Here is a 16,388-nt window from a genome sequence, read left to right as displayed (position 1 = left end):
TGTATTGACTTCGTCATCTTTAAAAACTTTATGCGTTGGAATCATGTGTATTTATGAATAATTGTTGATGTTGTCACAGTAATCGTCAAAAAATGAATTGAACAACGATAGCCCATGCTGGTTGCGAACGGGCCCAGCCCAGGCCACCATTAGTCGTGATCGAGTTCAGTTTCATCACCATTCCGTTTCAGCTGCAGATAAACCCTATCTATTCTTATTCATTTGTCTGAGCCCACAGCATTATACTGATCCGCGAAGACTCCACCAGAGCCTCCTACCGGCGTCCCGACACGGGTCAGTCGTTACAAAACTAGCTCAGTATTTATCACACAGGAGCCCAGCTGCACCAATGCCCCGCACTGATTCGGCCGAGAATAGCAGCAACAGTAGCCGGATCGATTGGATTAGGTGTCCTCAGCATAGTATTAGGCCGACGAGCCAAGGACCTACGACAGCTTCTACGGGCACTTCACGAGTAGCTCCACGTGCTGTTAGTAGAGGTACTCGCGCTTACGAATCTGTTAATTGTCCCTAAATGTGACACTTTCCAGTCCGACAGTACCGACATTGTCCGTGTAGGTCTGGACTCTGGAGGGGGTCGGTTAGCCGGAGGGCCGGCTGTGTCAGTGAGGCCGACCCTTTGTTAATCCCCCGAGCTCGTGACCACTGACGAAGCGCACTTTCTCCCCGGATACCATTGCGCATGACTCGGAGAAACTGACCACCGTCTGCGTCTTCTTGAGGAAGTCCACGCCGAGCACCAGCTCTGGCGTGGTGTCTGAAACTGGGGGACGGATAGTGTTAGAAAAAGAACAGTTCTATGATAAACTTAGTAAAATACTTGTGCAGTAAATTTAGTAAAATGCTTGTGCAGTGGAGCATATGAACAATTGAACATTGTCCACAATCCTCAAAACTGCTGTGCAAAAAGGATTATTCTCGTTTCTGGTGGTCGAGGGCATTGACTGAATCGATTTTCATTCGGAGTCCCAGGGCACCCGATGACCCAAATACTGGCGAATGGGTCTAGCCACGCAACGGTCGATCAACTGAGCCAAATACGAACTTTCAAAGTCATGAAGGTCAGGGAGTGATTATCCAATTGGGTTGCATCAGATATGTTGCGTGCTCGACGGTACAGAAAGTGAAAGATTGATTTTGGGCAATGGCTCGTATTTGAGGTCAATCAGAAAAGAGTCCCGAAATCGTCATTTATCTCAATAACCGTATGCCCCCCTCACAAAATAAGTAATTCGCTTGGATGGGACTTCATGACATTGAAATCTGATTTTTGTGCTGTGATCCCTGGGCTTTCCAAGCACGACCCAAAGCTTTCTTAGTAGACAAGGTATCGAAAGATATGACTCACCGACAAACAGCTGCATGTTGAGTTGACTTTTTCCTAATGACACATCCATGTATTTGAGCTTCCCGTGTATTACTGGCCTTTCAAGACCTGTTGAAAGAGGCGGTGAAGGAGCATATCACCTTACATCCACACGGCCTGAATAGTGAGGGTTATGTTCGTCACATTCTGTCGGATACCTGACCTCGTCACATACATATCCGTCTGGGGACTGATGGCAGTATGGCATTCAGTAATATAGTTGTTACAGTTAGTATGCGAAATCCGTTAGTTTGCAACGCAACTAGTTTCGTTGCAAACTACCTGACCGGCTAGGTAGTTTGCAACGAAACTAGTTCCGTTGCAAACTAACTGACCGTCCAGTTAGTTTGCAAACTAACTAGTTAGGATGCAAACTACCTAGTTACTTTGCAACGGAACTAGGTGTGTTGCAACGGAACTAGTTGTAATGCGAAATCGACGAGGCAGTGGCTCTATTTGTCGGTTATATTCAACTTTTATGTAAATTTTAACAACGGTTGTCAAAACAAAGCTGTGTTTTTCTAACGGGTGACACTAAACATAAGACGGGTGGTCACATTTAGGATAGAAACAGTGAATTAACCGGATTCGACTACATAACGTTACGATCACTGGCGGATCCAGAGGGGGGGGGGGGGCGCCCAAAATCGCTTCGCCATCCACGCAGCGCCCGAAAGCGACAAATATTTGCTTATTATGAGAACGAAACGAAAACTGAACAACTTTTATAATCAAATGCTTGTTTTAGATTGCACAGCCGTGTGTATGTGTAAGGATTGGAACCAAAATCCGAAAGTTTTTTTGGAATTGGGAGAAACTTTTTGGGATTATGTGTCCCGCAACGTTTAAGACCATCTTTCTGGAACCGCCAGTGATCACCATAAATGCGTAGACATTACCCGCGCCCCACTGGGGGGGGGGGGGCTATTCATAGCCCCCCTCTCGTTTTTCTGCAATAACTTCTAGACTGCTTGACGTATCGCCGCCAAACTTTCAGTACCTTCGGCTGCATCGATTTGACACCTTGTGTCAAAATTTAAACTTAGTATCTATCATAGGTCGGCCGAAAATGACGTCAGAGTGACGTCATGTTCGGCCGATTTCGACGCAAAACATTGAACCACGGGAATCGCTCCCAAGAGCTCAGTTTTTTTTTTTAAGTTAGATCCAATTTCTTTTCATGAGAGGACTCAGAATGGAATGCGCTATCAAACTGCGATCATGAGTTTTCAAAATTTTGTAAACTTTGAAAATTATACATTTTAAAATTTCAAAATATGTATTTTTTTCAAAAACGTTTGGACTTTTCGAAAAAACGGAATATATATGATAGAACTCATGCTTATGACTTACTCTAGCAAGTTTTAGCCAGATATCTTAAAAAATGGCTAAGTTATACGCATTATAGCAAAATTTCACAATTTTAGATTTTTCAAATCAATTTTCTGTACGAATTAGACATTGTACACCAATATAAACAGCACCATCGTGTTTCTGAGCTCAAACTGCATCCGATAGAAATGCTTTTTTTTTGAAAAATTTCAACTTCGAAATTTGACCTTTTTTGACCTGAAAGTGACCTGACCTCAGCTATATTCAGATGACAAATGGCCTCAAATGACACAGGCGACACCGAAATCGAAATCTATGGCCTAAATGGACAATAAAACATGTGTCACGTGACCGACTAATGACATAAGATTTCCGTGACCTATGATGACCTGACCCTGACCTGAAAATCAAAGTACAAGTTTGGTACCCTCAGAGTATCTAAAGCATCTGCTCACGAGTGTGTAAACCAAATATCAGCCTGCTCTGACTTGTAAGACGGCAGCCAGAGCCCAAAAGGTGAATAAGCCAAATATCGATAATATAATTTTTACTTTGACCTGACCTCTGACGTCATCGTTGACCTCGAGGTCAATGAAATTTGGTTTCACTCGACAGTTTTTCCGGGGCTATCAGATGCCGTTTGAATTTTGACGATCGGCCCAGTTATAGTTTCGGAATTAGGAGCCCCCCCCCCCCCCAGTAGGGCGTGTCATACACAGACCCCAGTGGGGCGCGGGATAAGCGGAAAGTAAAGGTTCTGCTGCCGATTTCGGAATATTCCAGAACCGAGTCGCTGACGAGCTCCTACCTCCACAACCGATCAGTCTGTGACGCAACCTGCCCTTAAAGGGACCCTTCCACCTTCAAAAAAGTTAATGAATTGACATGAAAGTGATGTCGCTCGGTTCAGAAAGAGCAAAAACGAATATCTACCAAATTTCATCGAAAAATATTCACCGGTTTTCAAGATATTAGACTTTTACTTTTGTTTACTTTTTGGGATCTCCACTGTTCCTAGCGACTTTATTTGAAAGTGCGGCATTTGTTGCGCGCAAAGCAGCATATACCACCGCGTGCTACAAAACGTTTTAGTCAAACATTTAACGGACGTTCGAAAGCCTGATGACGTCATCAGATTCCCGTAATGGTTATGAGATAGGGACCACGCTGGTCCCACCCTGCAAGTAAAGGGAAGAAATTTCTTGAACACCATAAAGCTGCGGGGGTTGCGACCAGGATAAATGGTGGTTTCCGAGCCTGGCCGCAAACTTGGCTATCTCAACTCAAAACTAATGTTAAGGTGGGAGGGTCCCTTTAATCATTGGCTGTTACCGAATGACCCGGCACCGCTAGGTCACCTGGCTAGGGAAGTCGCAGTAGGAGTCGGCCGGTGAGACCGATTCTTGATCGCACGCTTACCCCGGATCACGGAACAATATGGGACAATACAGTTCAGTTCTGTTCTGTGCGGCGGCGGTGGTGACTGGTGTAAGTGTGTGTCGCAAAAAAATCGCAAAATGCCCCCGGAACTGCCCCTCCTCTGTAGAGGTGGCAAAAGATGAAAATTTTGGGAACCAGACTCGAACCAGACCCGGTTGGACATTTCTGGAACCAGTCAGACCCGGTCTTAGTTGGAATCGGAACCAGTTGGACCCGTTCCCCAAAAGTCAATTAATACAAACTATACTTGTAGGTATCATTAGTTGGCAGTTGCATCATGTAAAACAGCCTATTTCCAATTGGGAATACTCATGAGCTACTGTGTGCAAAGAAACATTCACTTAATTCACTTCATATTTTGCAATAATGTGTAGTGTGCAAGGTGTACAGTTTATGGTAGGACCCGGTTGGACCCGTCAGAAAATTTCCAGGAACCGGTCTGGACCCATATGGGTCCAGACTGGTTCTTTGGACCGGGCCCTCGGGTCCACATTTTGCCACCTCTACTCCTCTGGATCCGCCAGTGATCGTCACATTATGTAGTCGAATCTGGTAATTCACTGTTTCAATTTTCATCCATAAATGTGACCACCCTTTTTACTTGTATGTCTAGTGTCACCCGTTAGAAAAACACAGCTTTGTTTTGACAACCGTTGTTAAAATTTACATAAAAGTTTAATATAAACGACAAATAGAGCCACTGCCTCGTCGATTTCGCATTACAACTAGTTCTGTTGCAACACACCTAGTTCCGTTGCAAAGTAACTAGGTAGTTTGCATCCTAACTAGTTAGTTTGCAAACTAACTGGACGGTCAGTTAGTTTGCAACAGAACTAGTTTCGTTGCAAACTACCTGGCCGGTCAGGTAGTTTGCAACGAAACTAGTTCCGTTGCAAACAAACGGATTTCGCATACTAACTGTAACATAGTCACGTCTTCAATCAATGGCGGATACGATTCGAGGTCATGCATATAACTTGGACTTTGCGACTTGGGTTGGTGAAAAGCTAGTTGAATAATGAATACCTCTACATCATCTGATTCTGTTCGAAATAAATGCACCGAGCATCTAGCTAGACTCCGGACGGACGGTTGACCTGGGACGATGGCCACTGGTCTGGGAGGCACGCACAGTCGTACAATGTAAGTACATGCTTACTGTTAGCTGCAGCACAACCGGGGGCCGTAGGCAAGCACCCACAAGATGTCCGCTGCAACATTGGGGATGGGTGCAACTACCTGGTAGGCCTACAAGACTCACCAGACACACCCATCTAGGGACTGGTGGCACGCACCTGACAGCGGGCTGGGCGGCGTCGTCCGGTCCTGGATGACGTCTCTGGACATGTTGAACGCACTCACTAAACTCCGAGAGATTGTCGAGTAGACGTTACTTGTGTCTAGGAGGGCGTACACGGGCCTGCCGTTGCACTGCGAAAGGGAACAGGAGAAGTCATTACTTTTGGCAAGCCGTGCCATCGATACATAGGAGTGTCACTTCATTGATAGGTGATTACACTGCATAAGATATTTATGTGCGTATGTTAGGGCATCTCTCATAGTCATACCTATGTTTGCCTGGCAAAAGAAGTAACTAAGAAGCATACCTATTAGTTGTTTAGTTGCCACTTTATATGCACTATGCAGAGAGTGGCAACAAACATAACAATATAATTAAATGCCGTCCAGTTGATACCAATCTCACATATTCAGCTGAGGAAATGCCTCAATTATTAGTGTAGCCCGTGCTGGCTTTGCTAGGTTGTGAGTCGTTACTTTATATCTCTACAAGTCAGCGCGATCAGCGAGTGAATATTGTCATTTATGTATGCCTCAAGGCTATTAGTTTCTTAATTTAGCCGGCCGAGGCAATGCTGCCGTGTCTTTATAGCAGGACCAATTATTTATTTATGCGCCACATAGGTCCGTCGTGGATTCCAATTTCCAAATGGCAGCACCATGCACGCATGCTTTGAATTATATGCATGAATGCATATCGCATTTGTATACTTCAAGTGTAAACAACTAATATTTGAACATGGTCCCGAAGAGCCGAAACACACGAGCAAGTAGCAACAATGACGATCAGGCATACGGTTTTGCCATCAGGCGCTATATAGTAGCCGGTGTGAGTGATTGGTCCAGTAGCGTGTTCGGTGGGCGTGGCGCGACTCGAATCTATTATCGCTCGGACCCTGTATATGTTGCTATCATTCATCCTCATCGCCCTCATCATTATCGAGCGACTGAGCCCGTGGTTCCGAGTGTGACCGGTCATAGAGCGACCCGCGCCGTCTCTGATGCCCATAACACCCTGAATGTGCCCCATTAACCCGCGCCCCGTAGGGGGGGGGGGCGAAACGGCCCCCCCCCCTGTCCTTTTCGGTCGATATCTCCTAAACGGCTGGAGATATCGCCACCAAACTTTCAGGACCCCGTTCGTATTTCGAGAAGACCTGTCAGGACTACAGCTTTGAAGATACAGAAAAATGATCAAGACATTAAAGGTGTGGAATTGACAGGGCTACAAAACTGCTATCTCGAATTTTTGAAATTTTTGAGTTTTGACCCCCAAAAATCAAAAAAGCATTTTTTTGGATATATTCGCCAAAAAATCCAAAAAGTTTTTTGAGTTTCGAAAAAACCGGAATATATGTGATAGTGCCTACCGTCTTCTATCTACATACCAAATTTCAGATCGATACCTCGTTTTTTGGCCAAGTTATAGCGAAAAAACTGTTCAAAAATGATGACGTCAAATTTTCAAACTCAATTTTTGGCAATTCTGGAACTCGTAGAGCAAAACGAAGACCACCATTAGACTCCCCGTGACGAGCTGCATCGAATCGATACCCATTTTATGCAAAAATATCAACTTTGAAATTTGACCTAATTTGACCTGACCTTGACCTGACCTTCACCAAAACGTGACCTAGGCTGGCCCCAAAGGCTGCCTAACCCACATAATCGCATTTGTCATGTAAAATGGACCATAAAACATGTATCACACGACACATTCATATTGTGACCCCCCGGTGACCTGACCTCGCTGTGACCTGACCTGGTATCAGTGACCTCAGATAGCAAAGTATGTGTTTGACGAACAATGTACCATCGATGGTTTTCAATAAATTACCAATTTACTCGCTTTCACAGCACATTTCTTGAATTGCCTGTGAACGGTGAAAATCTGACCTTTAACCTGACCTGTGACGTCATCGATTTGACCTAGGTCAATGAAATTTGGTCACAAGGTAGTTCCCGGGTGGGGCTATCGAACGCCGTTTGAATTTTGAAAATCGGCCGGTAACTTTCCGAGATCTTAGGGGGGCCGATACGCCCCCCCCCCCCCCTACGGGTGGTAGGGTCCGCCGGTAGCCCTACGGGGCGCGGGTTAACGATTACTGACACCAGGCAAAGGCCGTCAGGAATCGGGTCGAACGTCCTGGCTGCTTCAGGTGACCGTCTGGCTGACTGCCGTGTTCGATGCTATATGTACAGTGGGTCTATTTAAGATCTCCAGAGCCACCACGTGGCGCTACGGTCGGGGTAGGGCGAGTCCAAATCCCGAGGGAAGTGAGGTCACCGGTCATTGTGGGGGAAGGAGGGAGGGGGAGTGACGCGGTATCACGGCGCATGGGGCGTGCGTAGCGCCGGGAGTGGGCCGCCCAGGGCCGCCCGCCACTGCGCCGAGGCTGAGGGGAGGGGATGATGGTTGCGGGTGCGTTCACTCCGGTATGGTGGTATCCTGTTCATGTGGAACCGGCAAGAACGCGACTGAAGGGAATCATTATCTCAAACAAACGGGCAAGCCAGAGGCAGCGTCAGTTCCAGCCAAAATGTTGAACAATGATAATTGAAACAATCTAGGACGTATTCATAGCATGCAACTTTTCAGTCGATAGTTGCATGATGCTTTTCATGATGCATGATGAGGCTTTTCTTAACTGGTATTTGAGTTAGATATTTTTCATTTGGCACGTTCAGTTTTGGTGGGTTTTATCGGGTCGAAAAGAATCAGAAAAGAAAAAAGAGTTGAAATGGCTCCAGACAAATGACCAAAAATATTTTCCTAAAAAATGAAACTTAGCTAAACGTTTATAAGCGATAATTTTGACTTTTGGGGAGGATATTGGGGAAAGATATTGGGGAAAGATGGCGTCGTGCTTAGCTGTGTTGCAGTAGAAGGAAAGGTTTTGGTTGTGTCTAGATAAAACCAGACCCGGGAGTGGGGCTCGAACTCACGACATCGCGTTCAGCTCACAGGTTACCCAACCTCAACGCTACGAGCACCTATCGCCCTGCGCAGCTTGCTCAGTGTTTCGGCTAAAGTTCGGCCAAAGTGTCTGACGTCTGTCAATGTCACGAGGCGAAACACCAAGGTAAATGTCCGTCCCGGTAGCTCGGTCGGTAGAGCGTTGGACTCCATGTGCCATGTGGTGAAGGCGGACGTCCCGGTTGCAAAAGCCCGGGTTCGAAACACGACGTGTGCTTGACGTTTTTTAGCCTCCTGACGGGTATGGTTGTGGTTGGTGGCAGGCCGCTGCCAGGCGAAGTCAGCGGGGGGACCGGCCGTGCGCGGCTATGTGCGCACGTTAAAATTTGGACTCTAAACCACAGACCATTTTGCCATAGACTAAACCTCAAAACCATAGTCTGCAATAGACCAGGAATTGCTTGATCGGAGGGTAGATGGCAGGTTTCAACGCTTAACAAGCTCAGCTTAGCGGGGACTCTGTCCTTGTGATTCCTTCCATTCAAAAGGTTCGGGCCAAATTTATATTAAAAAAGGGGGAGCCGAACCAGGTGTGGCCGAGTTGAACCAGGCTGGACCGGGGTCATACATGCAATCATGGTCAGACAAAACAGAAGTTAATTTCGGGTCAAATATTTTTTATTAACTGATCTTATTGTTTTTTAGCTTACACGTAAAATAACTTTTAGCTTTTTATAACTCGAGACTTCATGCACACAAATGTGGCGTTCGTCCACTTTTCCTCATCGTCTCTTAGCGACTTGATTTCATGTGGTGGCGGAACGGGGGTGGGGGGGGGGGGGGGTGGGGGGGGGGAGGGGGCATCGGGGCACCGTGCCCCCGTTTGATTTTGGCATTTTAACATTAGCCCTACGGGCGTTGCATGGAAAGAATGGGACCAAAAGTCGGCAGTGCCCCCACTTCATTAAAGGTGTTCCGCCGCCACTGCTTGATTTGACCCTAAAGGCGTCTTACCAGCAAAAAAAAAAATCACCTGCGTTATACCTAAATATTTGCCCAAGGGCGCTCTACGCAAGAAAAACGCCAGCCGGTCAAAAAACTGGCGAACGAATATGATCTCTCTAGTGATTGAATTATATTCAATGAAAATTTCAGGAGACATAAATAATCTTAATCCTTATAGCTAGGCGCTCGGAGCATTCGCTAGCATTCCATTGCCAGCCCAGCTGCATTATTAACGCCACATTTGCATTACTCTGGGTGCATCATAAGTAACAGTAGGTGAACCGGCCACAGCAAAACCATGCCTCATTATCCTTTCCTTCCAAGCTGCCAAGCTAGCCGGCCGCCCGGCCCACCACCGCGATATGGAACAACACTGGAGTGCGCCATTTGCCTACGGCAGTGCCCCACCGCGCCGGGGCTGTTTGACAGGTCACCCGCACTGTGACCTCGCCACCCTGCCTACGGCAGTGCCCCACCGCGCCGGGGCTGTTTGACAGGTCACCCGCACCGTGACCTCGCCACCCGCCCCCCCCTCCCCGCCCACCTCCCCCCCCCCTCCCCGCCCACCTCCCCATCGGACCCAGCTCGGTAGTGACCTCTCCTTGAATTTGACATGGACTCGACTAAGGCTCAACGCCATCTAGTTACGTCTGGAGATCCTAATAAGATCCACTGTACATACATGCTTAATATGATACGTTTTCCGGCGCACAATGGAACTGAGCCTATTTTGTTAATATTTTCTTTGCCTGTATCTAACATAGGTGTGTAAGCAGTACGTTCAACGCGAAGCGCATGTATGCTCAGGTTGAAAAGATTCGTTGCAAGTTGCAACATCTTCAAAAAAAAAAAACGGTTCTAGACAAACTTCCATCACTGTCATTCAAAGCTGTGAAATTTGAATGTTTCCGCCCAAAATCGTATCGTATGGGGCAAGGCGCAGAGATAATTTAATTTTAGCAGCAGCCCTCATAGCGCCTGTTGCACGACTCCCCATATTTGCACGTTTCTTGAAGGTGATGTGTTCTGAGTAGGGTTCGCCTGACAGTTGACACGTCATGGCGTGACCGAAGGACACAGCCTGGCTATCACGGCAGCGGTAGCAGTGCTAGGGGTGAGGTGCATCCGACCGAGAGACTCGGTGGCACACTATTTTATTGTGGCCCTGTAAATTTTGCATCTGACCATAGCACTCTGTGTACCGAAGGCCGAAGCCTATGGTCTGGCATAACAATACTCTGGAGAGACATGCGACATACATAATGCATGTGTCATCTATGCGATAAGGAAGGGCCCACTTCAGAGTGAGCGATTGGAGCTTTATCCCGCTGTTTGTTTCTTGCTCGTAATGGACGGCAGTCGGCAAAGATGCTGTACCTGACACATGATTACTTCAGGGCCGAGGGTGGTATGTGTCTCACATCACACAACACCTTAAAACTCACCTGACACAGCACTATGGGCGGCAGTTATAGTAGCTCACCTGACACAGCACTATGGGCGGTATGGAGCCGCGGGCGAGGCTGACCTCCGTGTCAAACAGAGGTACCGAGATGCGTGGTTCCCGGTGACTCTCCGCCGCCGTGAGCTCAGCGATGAACCCCTTCGGCTCATACCGCTTCTGAAAGGGACGGTCGGGACCGTCAGAGGGGCAGAGGAAGGTAATACCGGATGAAAAGCAATGGTCCCTCTATGAGCAGGATGCATTTTCACTAGATTTGGAGAGTGAATATTCTCAAATGATACCATAGAAGCATGTCATTGCTTTTCACACAATTTTTACGCAAGAGCATTTGGTACCGAATTGAAGTTCAGAAACACTCGTATATTTTTCTTTAGTCACGCGACTTTCACTTTGGTACGGATAAGGACAGGTTCTGTTACAATGTACTATGACGTCATAGTCACGCCATAAACGGTCGTAAAGACTCGGAGCCTCTTCCTGCATTTGTAATAACCTCAGTCAGGTCGGGGCGGACGAATGCCTGACCGGAAATGACGTCTTACGGGTCATAAAACCAGACTGCAGTCTGCAATGTGCTATGTGAGTCTATAGGCTCGGCTGGGGTGCATGACATACCAGGGGCATGTCTGACCATGGTAGAAAATTCCAGCGCCATTTGTGCCGGCGGTAAAGGTCACACTGCCGAGGCGACGTCGCTATGTCACGTCGTAGGCCGTGTATGAGTCGCAGGACGGAATTGAGGCGACCTTGTCACGGGGAGTGGCCTCCATGCTGTGTTTAGCCATTGCCACGCTACGCTGTCATTAGCGCGGTCGATAGCGCATGGGTGCAGGGGGCGGGGAGAGGTGGGTGAGCCTTTTGTGGCCCCGGCCGGCCGCAAGCTTTCATGATGCGATCAGGGGCGGAGCTGTTGGTGGGGCGGCTGCCCCACCAACTTGCAATTTTACCCCACCAATGAGCATTTTGCCCCACCAACATGAGCTCTTCTTTTGCTCTACAAATCAATCTTTTTCGCATTGGCGAGCTTTGGAATGTCTGTGCAATTAAAATTTAAAGATTATCTCCGTAATGATAGGAATTGAAGTAGCTCCATAGAAATTGTTTTAGTTTAGCATTTTATTCAAGTCGACAATCGGACATTGCACGTTTGGCGACTTTTTGCCCCACCAACTTCCCTGGAAAAGCTTCACCCATGGATGCGATGATACATAAGGCAGGTCGTGTGCGATGGCCAGTGTTTTTGACAGCTCACTGATCATGTATGTCGCAGCGTAATCCACGCCCGGTGACTGTGGCTCCTGACGCATATGCCATTAACAGATCCAGAGAGACGGTCTTGGACGCTGTGCGAGGGGCATACCCCGAAAGTTTCTCCTAATTCCAATAACTTCTCGAAATTTTGATTGCTCTGCACTGCTGTACAGTAAAAGTTTTTTTTTCGATAAAAGTGACCAGTAGGTATATAACGCCTTTTGGGGCGACTAACGGAGCGAGCGAGAGGGTGGGCCTTGCACGTGCGAAATTGCGAGGGGGTACCTCCAAATGACTTGTGCACGGCACCCTACTAACCGATCTCTAGCGATGTGCCAAATTTGGGCACAATCGGCCCAGCCGTTCTCGAGATCTGGAAGCGGCACCCTGCACGTGCGCACGTGCAAAATGGGTCCCAACTGACTTGTGCACGGCACCCTACTAACCGGTCCCTAACTGTGTACCAAATTTGAGCGCAATCGGTCGAGCCGTTCTCGAGATCTGGAATCGACCCCTGCACGTGCGCACGTGCAGCAGCACCCCAACTCTGGCACATGGATATGCAGTGCCTAGTGGGTGCCTACCTACATGTCAACTTTCAGCGCAATCGGCCAAGTAGTTACCGAGATATTGTAACAATTACAAAACTGACACCTCTTCGTTTTGCGCGTGGCACGTGCAAAAGGGGTCACCCACATGCATCGGGAATAGTCCAATACTTGGTAGAAGGAATGAAGCTACCCTACAAAAATTACCGCATGTAAATCGGCCAAGTGGTTGCTGAGATATAAGCCTCGCAAAAGCGTCCGCACGGCCGGCCGGCCGGCCGGCCGGCCGCTCATACTCAGAAATTTCCGTTAAAGGGACCCTCCCACCTTCAAAAAAGTTTATGAATTGGCATGAAAGTGATGTCGCTCGGTTCAGAAAGAGCGAAAACGAATATCTACCGAATTTCACCGAAAAATATTCACCGGTTTTCAAGATATTAGACTTTTACTTTTGTTTACTTTTTTGGGATCTCCGCTGTTCCTAGCGACTTTATTTTAGAAGTGCGGCGTTTGCGGCAGATGTTGCGCGCAAATAGCATATACCACCGCGTGCTACAAAACGTTTTAGTCAAACATTTAAAAATCGTTAGATATTTGCGCTGACGTCACACATTCAGAGGGGTATTCCTAAGCATTAGCCCCTCTGAATCAAAATGCTGCAATTTTGAAATTCAATATTTCCGATTTAAGGCATTTCTCGATGTTGTGAGTGCCGAAACCGGTAATTGTGAGCCAGGGACCCCATTTTGGCTATCTCAACTCAAATCTAATGTTAAGGTGGGAGGGTCCCTTTAATCTAAGGAAAGACTACGCTCGCTTCGCTCGCTCCGTAATAAATTGGATAACGATGAAAATGATTTCGGGCGCTATGAGTGGGAGGACCTTTTTGCCCCAAAATGCCCTCCCCTAGATCCGCCTGTGACCGAGTGCACGGAATATATAGTCTACAACATATATTCCGTGTCGTAGACTCCTATTCCGTGCCAAGTGGCGACGAAAGGCGTTTCTTCAGCCCCTCCCCTCACTTATTTCTCGAATCCTTGAATACGCAGTGACAAGCGGCAAGTGATGTTAAAGGAAAGGTTGTCAGTAATGATGACAAAGGCGATTACGATTTTTTTCAGTTTATGCGAAAAAGCCGATCCGAATTTCTCCAAAAGTACCTACCTATACCTATCTTTCTGATTTTGACATCTTTCGACTTTCAAACCGTATAATTTATCGTTCACATCGTGAAATCTCACAGAAGTATGTTGTTTTGATGTTTTTCTTCGAATTCCGCACCCATCCTCACCTTATCAAAGAGCGGCGACTGTTTGTGGCCGTTGGCGACCACCTCCGAGTTGGGTCGCAGCTCCTCGAAGTCGAACAGCGAGTCGATTCCGGTGTGGAGGCGCGAGTCGCGCCGCCGCTGCTCCCGTTTGGCCGCCGATTCATAAATGTCCTGCATGGCCACGCCGGCCGGCGAAGAGGGCGAGAAGTGTCTCTGACGGCTCTCTGTCCGGCCGCAAGTCACGGGTCACAGTTCAGGTCAGAGGGCGCTGCGTGGTCGGAGTGGACGGCAGAATAAGAATCACAGCAGACAAGAGTGGTGAAGTTTAGGTGTTTCTGGCACTATTGGTTTTCTACATGTTTGATGCCGCGGCACAATCGCTGTCCTCCAAAGACTCCGTGCGTCAGCTGTGGCTACCTGGCCAGCCTGTGATTTGATTTGTACTCATTCAATGCACTACCTGCCCAGTCAATCACTCCAGGCCAGTCACTCGATGAATAGTTCGGCCAGTCACCCGATGCTCGGGTACTCAGTCACTCAGTGTTTTGATTCAACTTTTCAGTCACTTTTTTCGAGTTGACTGGTCGTCCGGCGCACGATTTTCTCAGTCGCTCGGTGCCTAGTTCGCCTGGTCACTCGTTTTGATTCAGACTCCCCACTCACTCGGTTCCGGCTTCTCCAGTCACTCCTCCCGGCCGCTCAGTCACTCCTCCCGCGTGCTGAGTTACTCCTCCCGGCTTCTCCAGTCACTCCTCCCGGCTGTTCAGTCACTCCTTAGCTAACCAATCCAATCGCCTGCTGCCGCCGAGTCCAATCTCCCTCTGTCAGTCCAGTCCCTCGCTAGCCCACCAATCCAGTCACCCGCTGCAGTCCAGTCCAGTCGCCCGCTGCAGTCCAGTCCAGTCACCCGCTGCAGTCCAGTCCAGTCGCCGGCTGCCGAGCGGACGTGGGGCCGAGTCCGCGGGCACTGGCGGGCCGCCGTCGGTCGCCCCCCACTCCCAATACTATCGACCCGACGTAGCCAGGTAACCGCACTAACATTGATTGCTGAGGCCGCCCAGCCGGCGGCACTGCCTCCTTATGCTGTCATTGGCTGCACAGAGGCGAGAGTCACCGGCCGAGATTTGCTGAGAAATAGAAGGTTTAGGAGCTGGGCTGCAGGCTGGGACGCGATAATTTCGGCACACCCGAAACTATATCAAGCTTAGCCAACTTCAACGGCGCGTCACAATGATATGCATCTAACAGTCTGCAAAAAGTCGCGATAAAAATAGTGATAGTGGTAAAACAGACAGGTAGGTAGGGTAGGTACAGTATCGTAGGCGTTATTGGTAGGAGGTTATCCATATTCTATTAGAATTTGTAGGTACTCAGTGGCGGATCCAAGAGGAGGGGGGTCACATGGGTCATGCCCCCCCCCCCTTGAGGCCCGGGGGCCCAAAGACCTGCCAGGGGCACCACCGGCCTATCAGGGGTATCACAGTCCTGACAGGGGCACCACAGGACCGCCAGGGGCACCACAGGCCTAGCAGGGACACCACGGGCCTGGTGCCCCTGGGCCCTGACAGGACTGTAACGCCCCTGACAAGCCTGAAGTGTCCCCGGCAGGCACGTGGTGCCCCTGACAGGCCTGAGGCGCCCCTGCAAGGCCGGTGGTGCCCCTGGCAGGCCTGTGGTGTCCATGGCAGGCCTGTGGTGCCCTTGCTAGGCCTCTGGTGCCCCTGACAGGCTTGTAATACCCCTGGAAGGACTGTGGTGCCCCTGGGCCCTGACAAGCCTGAGGTGCCCGGCCATGACAGGCTCGTGGTGCCTTGCTAGGCCTGTGGTGCCCCTGGCAGGCCTCTGGTGCCCTTGCTAGGCCGCTGGTACCCCTGCGCCCGGAGAGGACTGGTGCCCCTGAAAAGCCTGAAGTGCCCCTCGGCAGGCCCGTGGTGCCCCTGACAGGCCCAAGGTGCCCCTGCGAGGCCGGTGGTGCCCCTGGCAGACCTCTGGTGCCCCTGGCAGGTCTGTGGTGCCCCTGGCAGGTCTGTGGCGCCCCTGGCAGACCTGTGTTGACTGGTGCCCCTGCTAGGTCGCTGGTGCCCCTCACAGACCTGTGGTGCCCCTGGGCCTTGACAAGCCTGAGATGCCTGGCTATGACAGGCTCGTGGTGCCCCTGATAGACCAGTGGTGCCCTTGCTAGGCCTGTAGTGCCCCTGGCAGGCCTCTGGTGCCCCTGCTACCCCTGCGCCCGGAGAGGACTATGGTGCCCCTGAAAAGCCTGAAGTGCCTCTCGACAGGCCCGTGGTGCCCCTGACAGGCCCAAGTTACCCCTGCGAGGTCAGTGGTGCTCCTGGCAGGCCTCTGGTGCCCCTGGCAGGTCTGTGGTGCCCCTGGCAGGCCTGTGTTGACTGGTGCCCCTGCTAGGCCGCTGGTGCCCCTCACAGGCCTGCGGTGCCCCTGGCAGGCCTCTGGTGCCCTTGCTAGGCCGC

The 16,388-nt window shown here is 49.4% G+C and overlaps 1 protein-coding gene across 1 annotated transcript; it reads right to left on the bottom strand.

The window, feature by feature from the left end:
* Positions 1–31: 31 nt before the first annotated feature.
* Positions 32–14,094, bottom strand: LOC122365644. The gene is made up of 5 exons (XM_043337052.1): positions 13,939–14,094; positions 10,864–11,001; positions 5,455–5,590; positions 1,370–1,456; positions 32–784 (listed from the first exon to the last, which is right to left on the bottom strand). The coding sequence occupies exons 1-5, from the start codon at positions 14,092–14,094 to the stop codon at positions 624–626; spliced, it is 678 nt and encodes a 225-aa protein (XP_043192987.1). The 3' UTR covers positions 32–623.
* Positions 14,095–16,388: the final 2,294 nt, after the last annotated feature.

The sequence above is a fragment of the Amphibalanus amphitrite genome, unplaced genomic scaffold (assembly GCF_019059575.1).
Source record: "Amphibalanus amphitrite isolate SeventyFive unplaced genomic scaffold, NRLGWU_Aamphi_draft 000753F_arrow, whole genome shotgun sequence".
Taxonomy (NCBI): Eukaryota; Metazoa; Arthropoda; class Thecostraca; order Balanomorpha; family Balanidae; genus Amphibalanus; species Amphibalanus amphitrite.
The sequence above is the reverse complement of the archived record's forward strand: the minus strand, read 5'-3'. Positions and strand labels throughout refer to the sequence as shown.

Coding starts and splice junctions, on each gene's coding strand:
- LOC122365644 (XM_043337052.1), bottom strand. CDS start 14,094: ATGCAGGACATTTATGAATCGGCGGCCAAACGGGAGCAGCGGCGGCGC. Junction 11,002..13,938: donor AGTCGCCGCTCTTTGATAAG/GTGAGGATGGGT, acceptor CGTCCCTTTCAG/AAGCGGTATGAGCCGAAGGG. Junction 785..1,369: donor CAACATGCAGCTGTTTGTCG/GTGAGTCATATC, acceptor TCCGTCCCCCAG/TTTCAGACACCACGCCAGAG.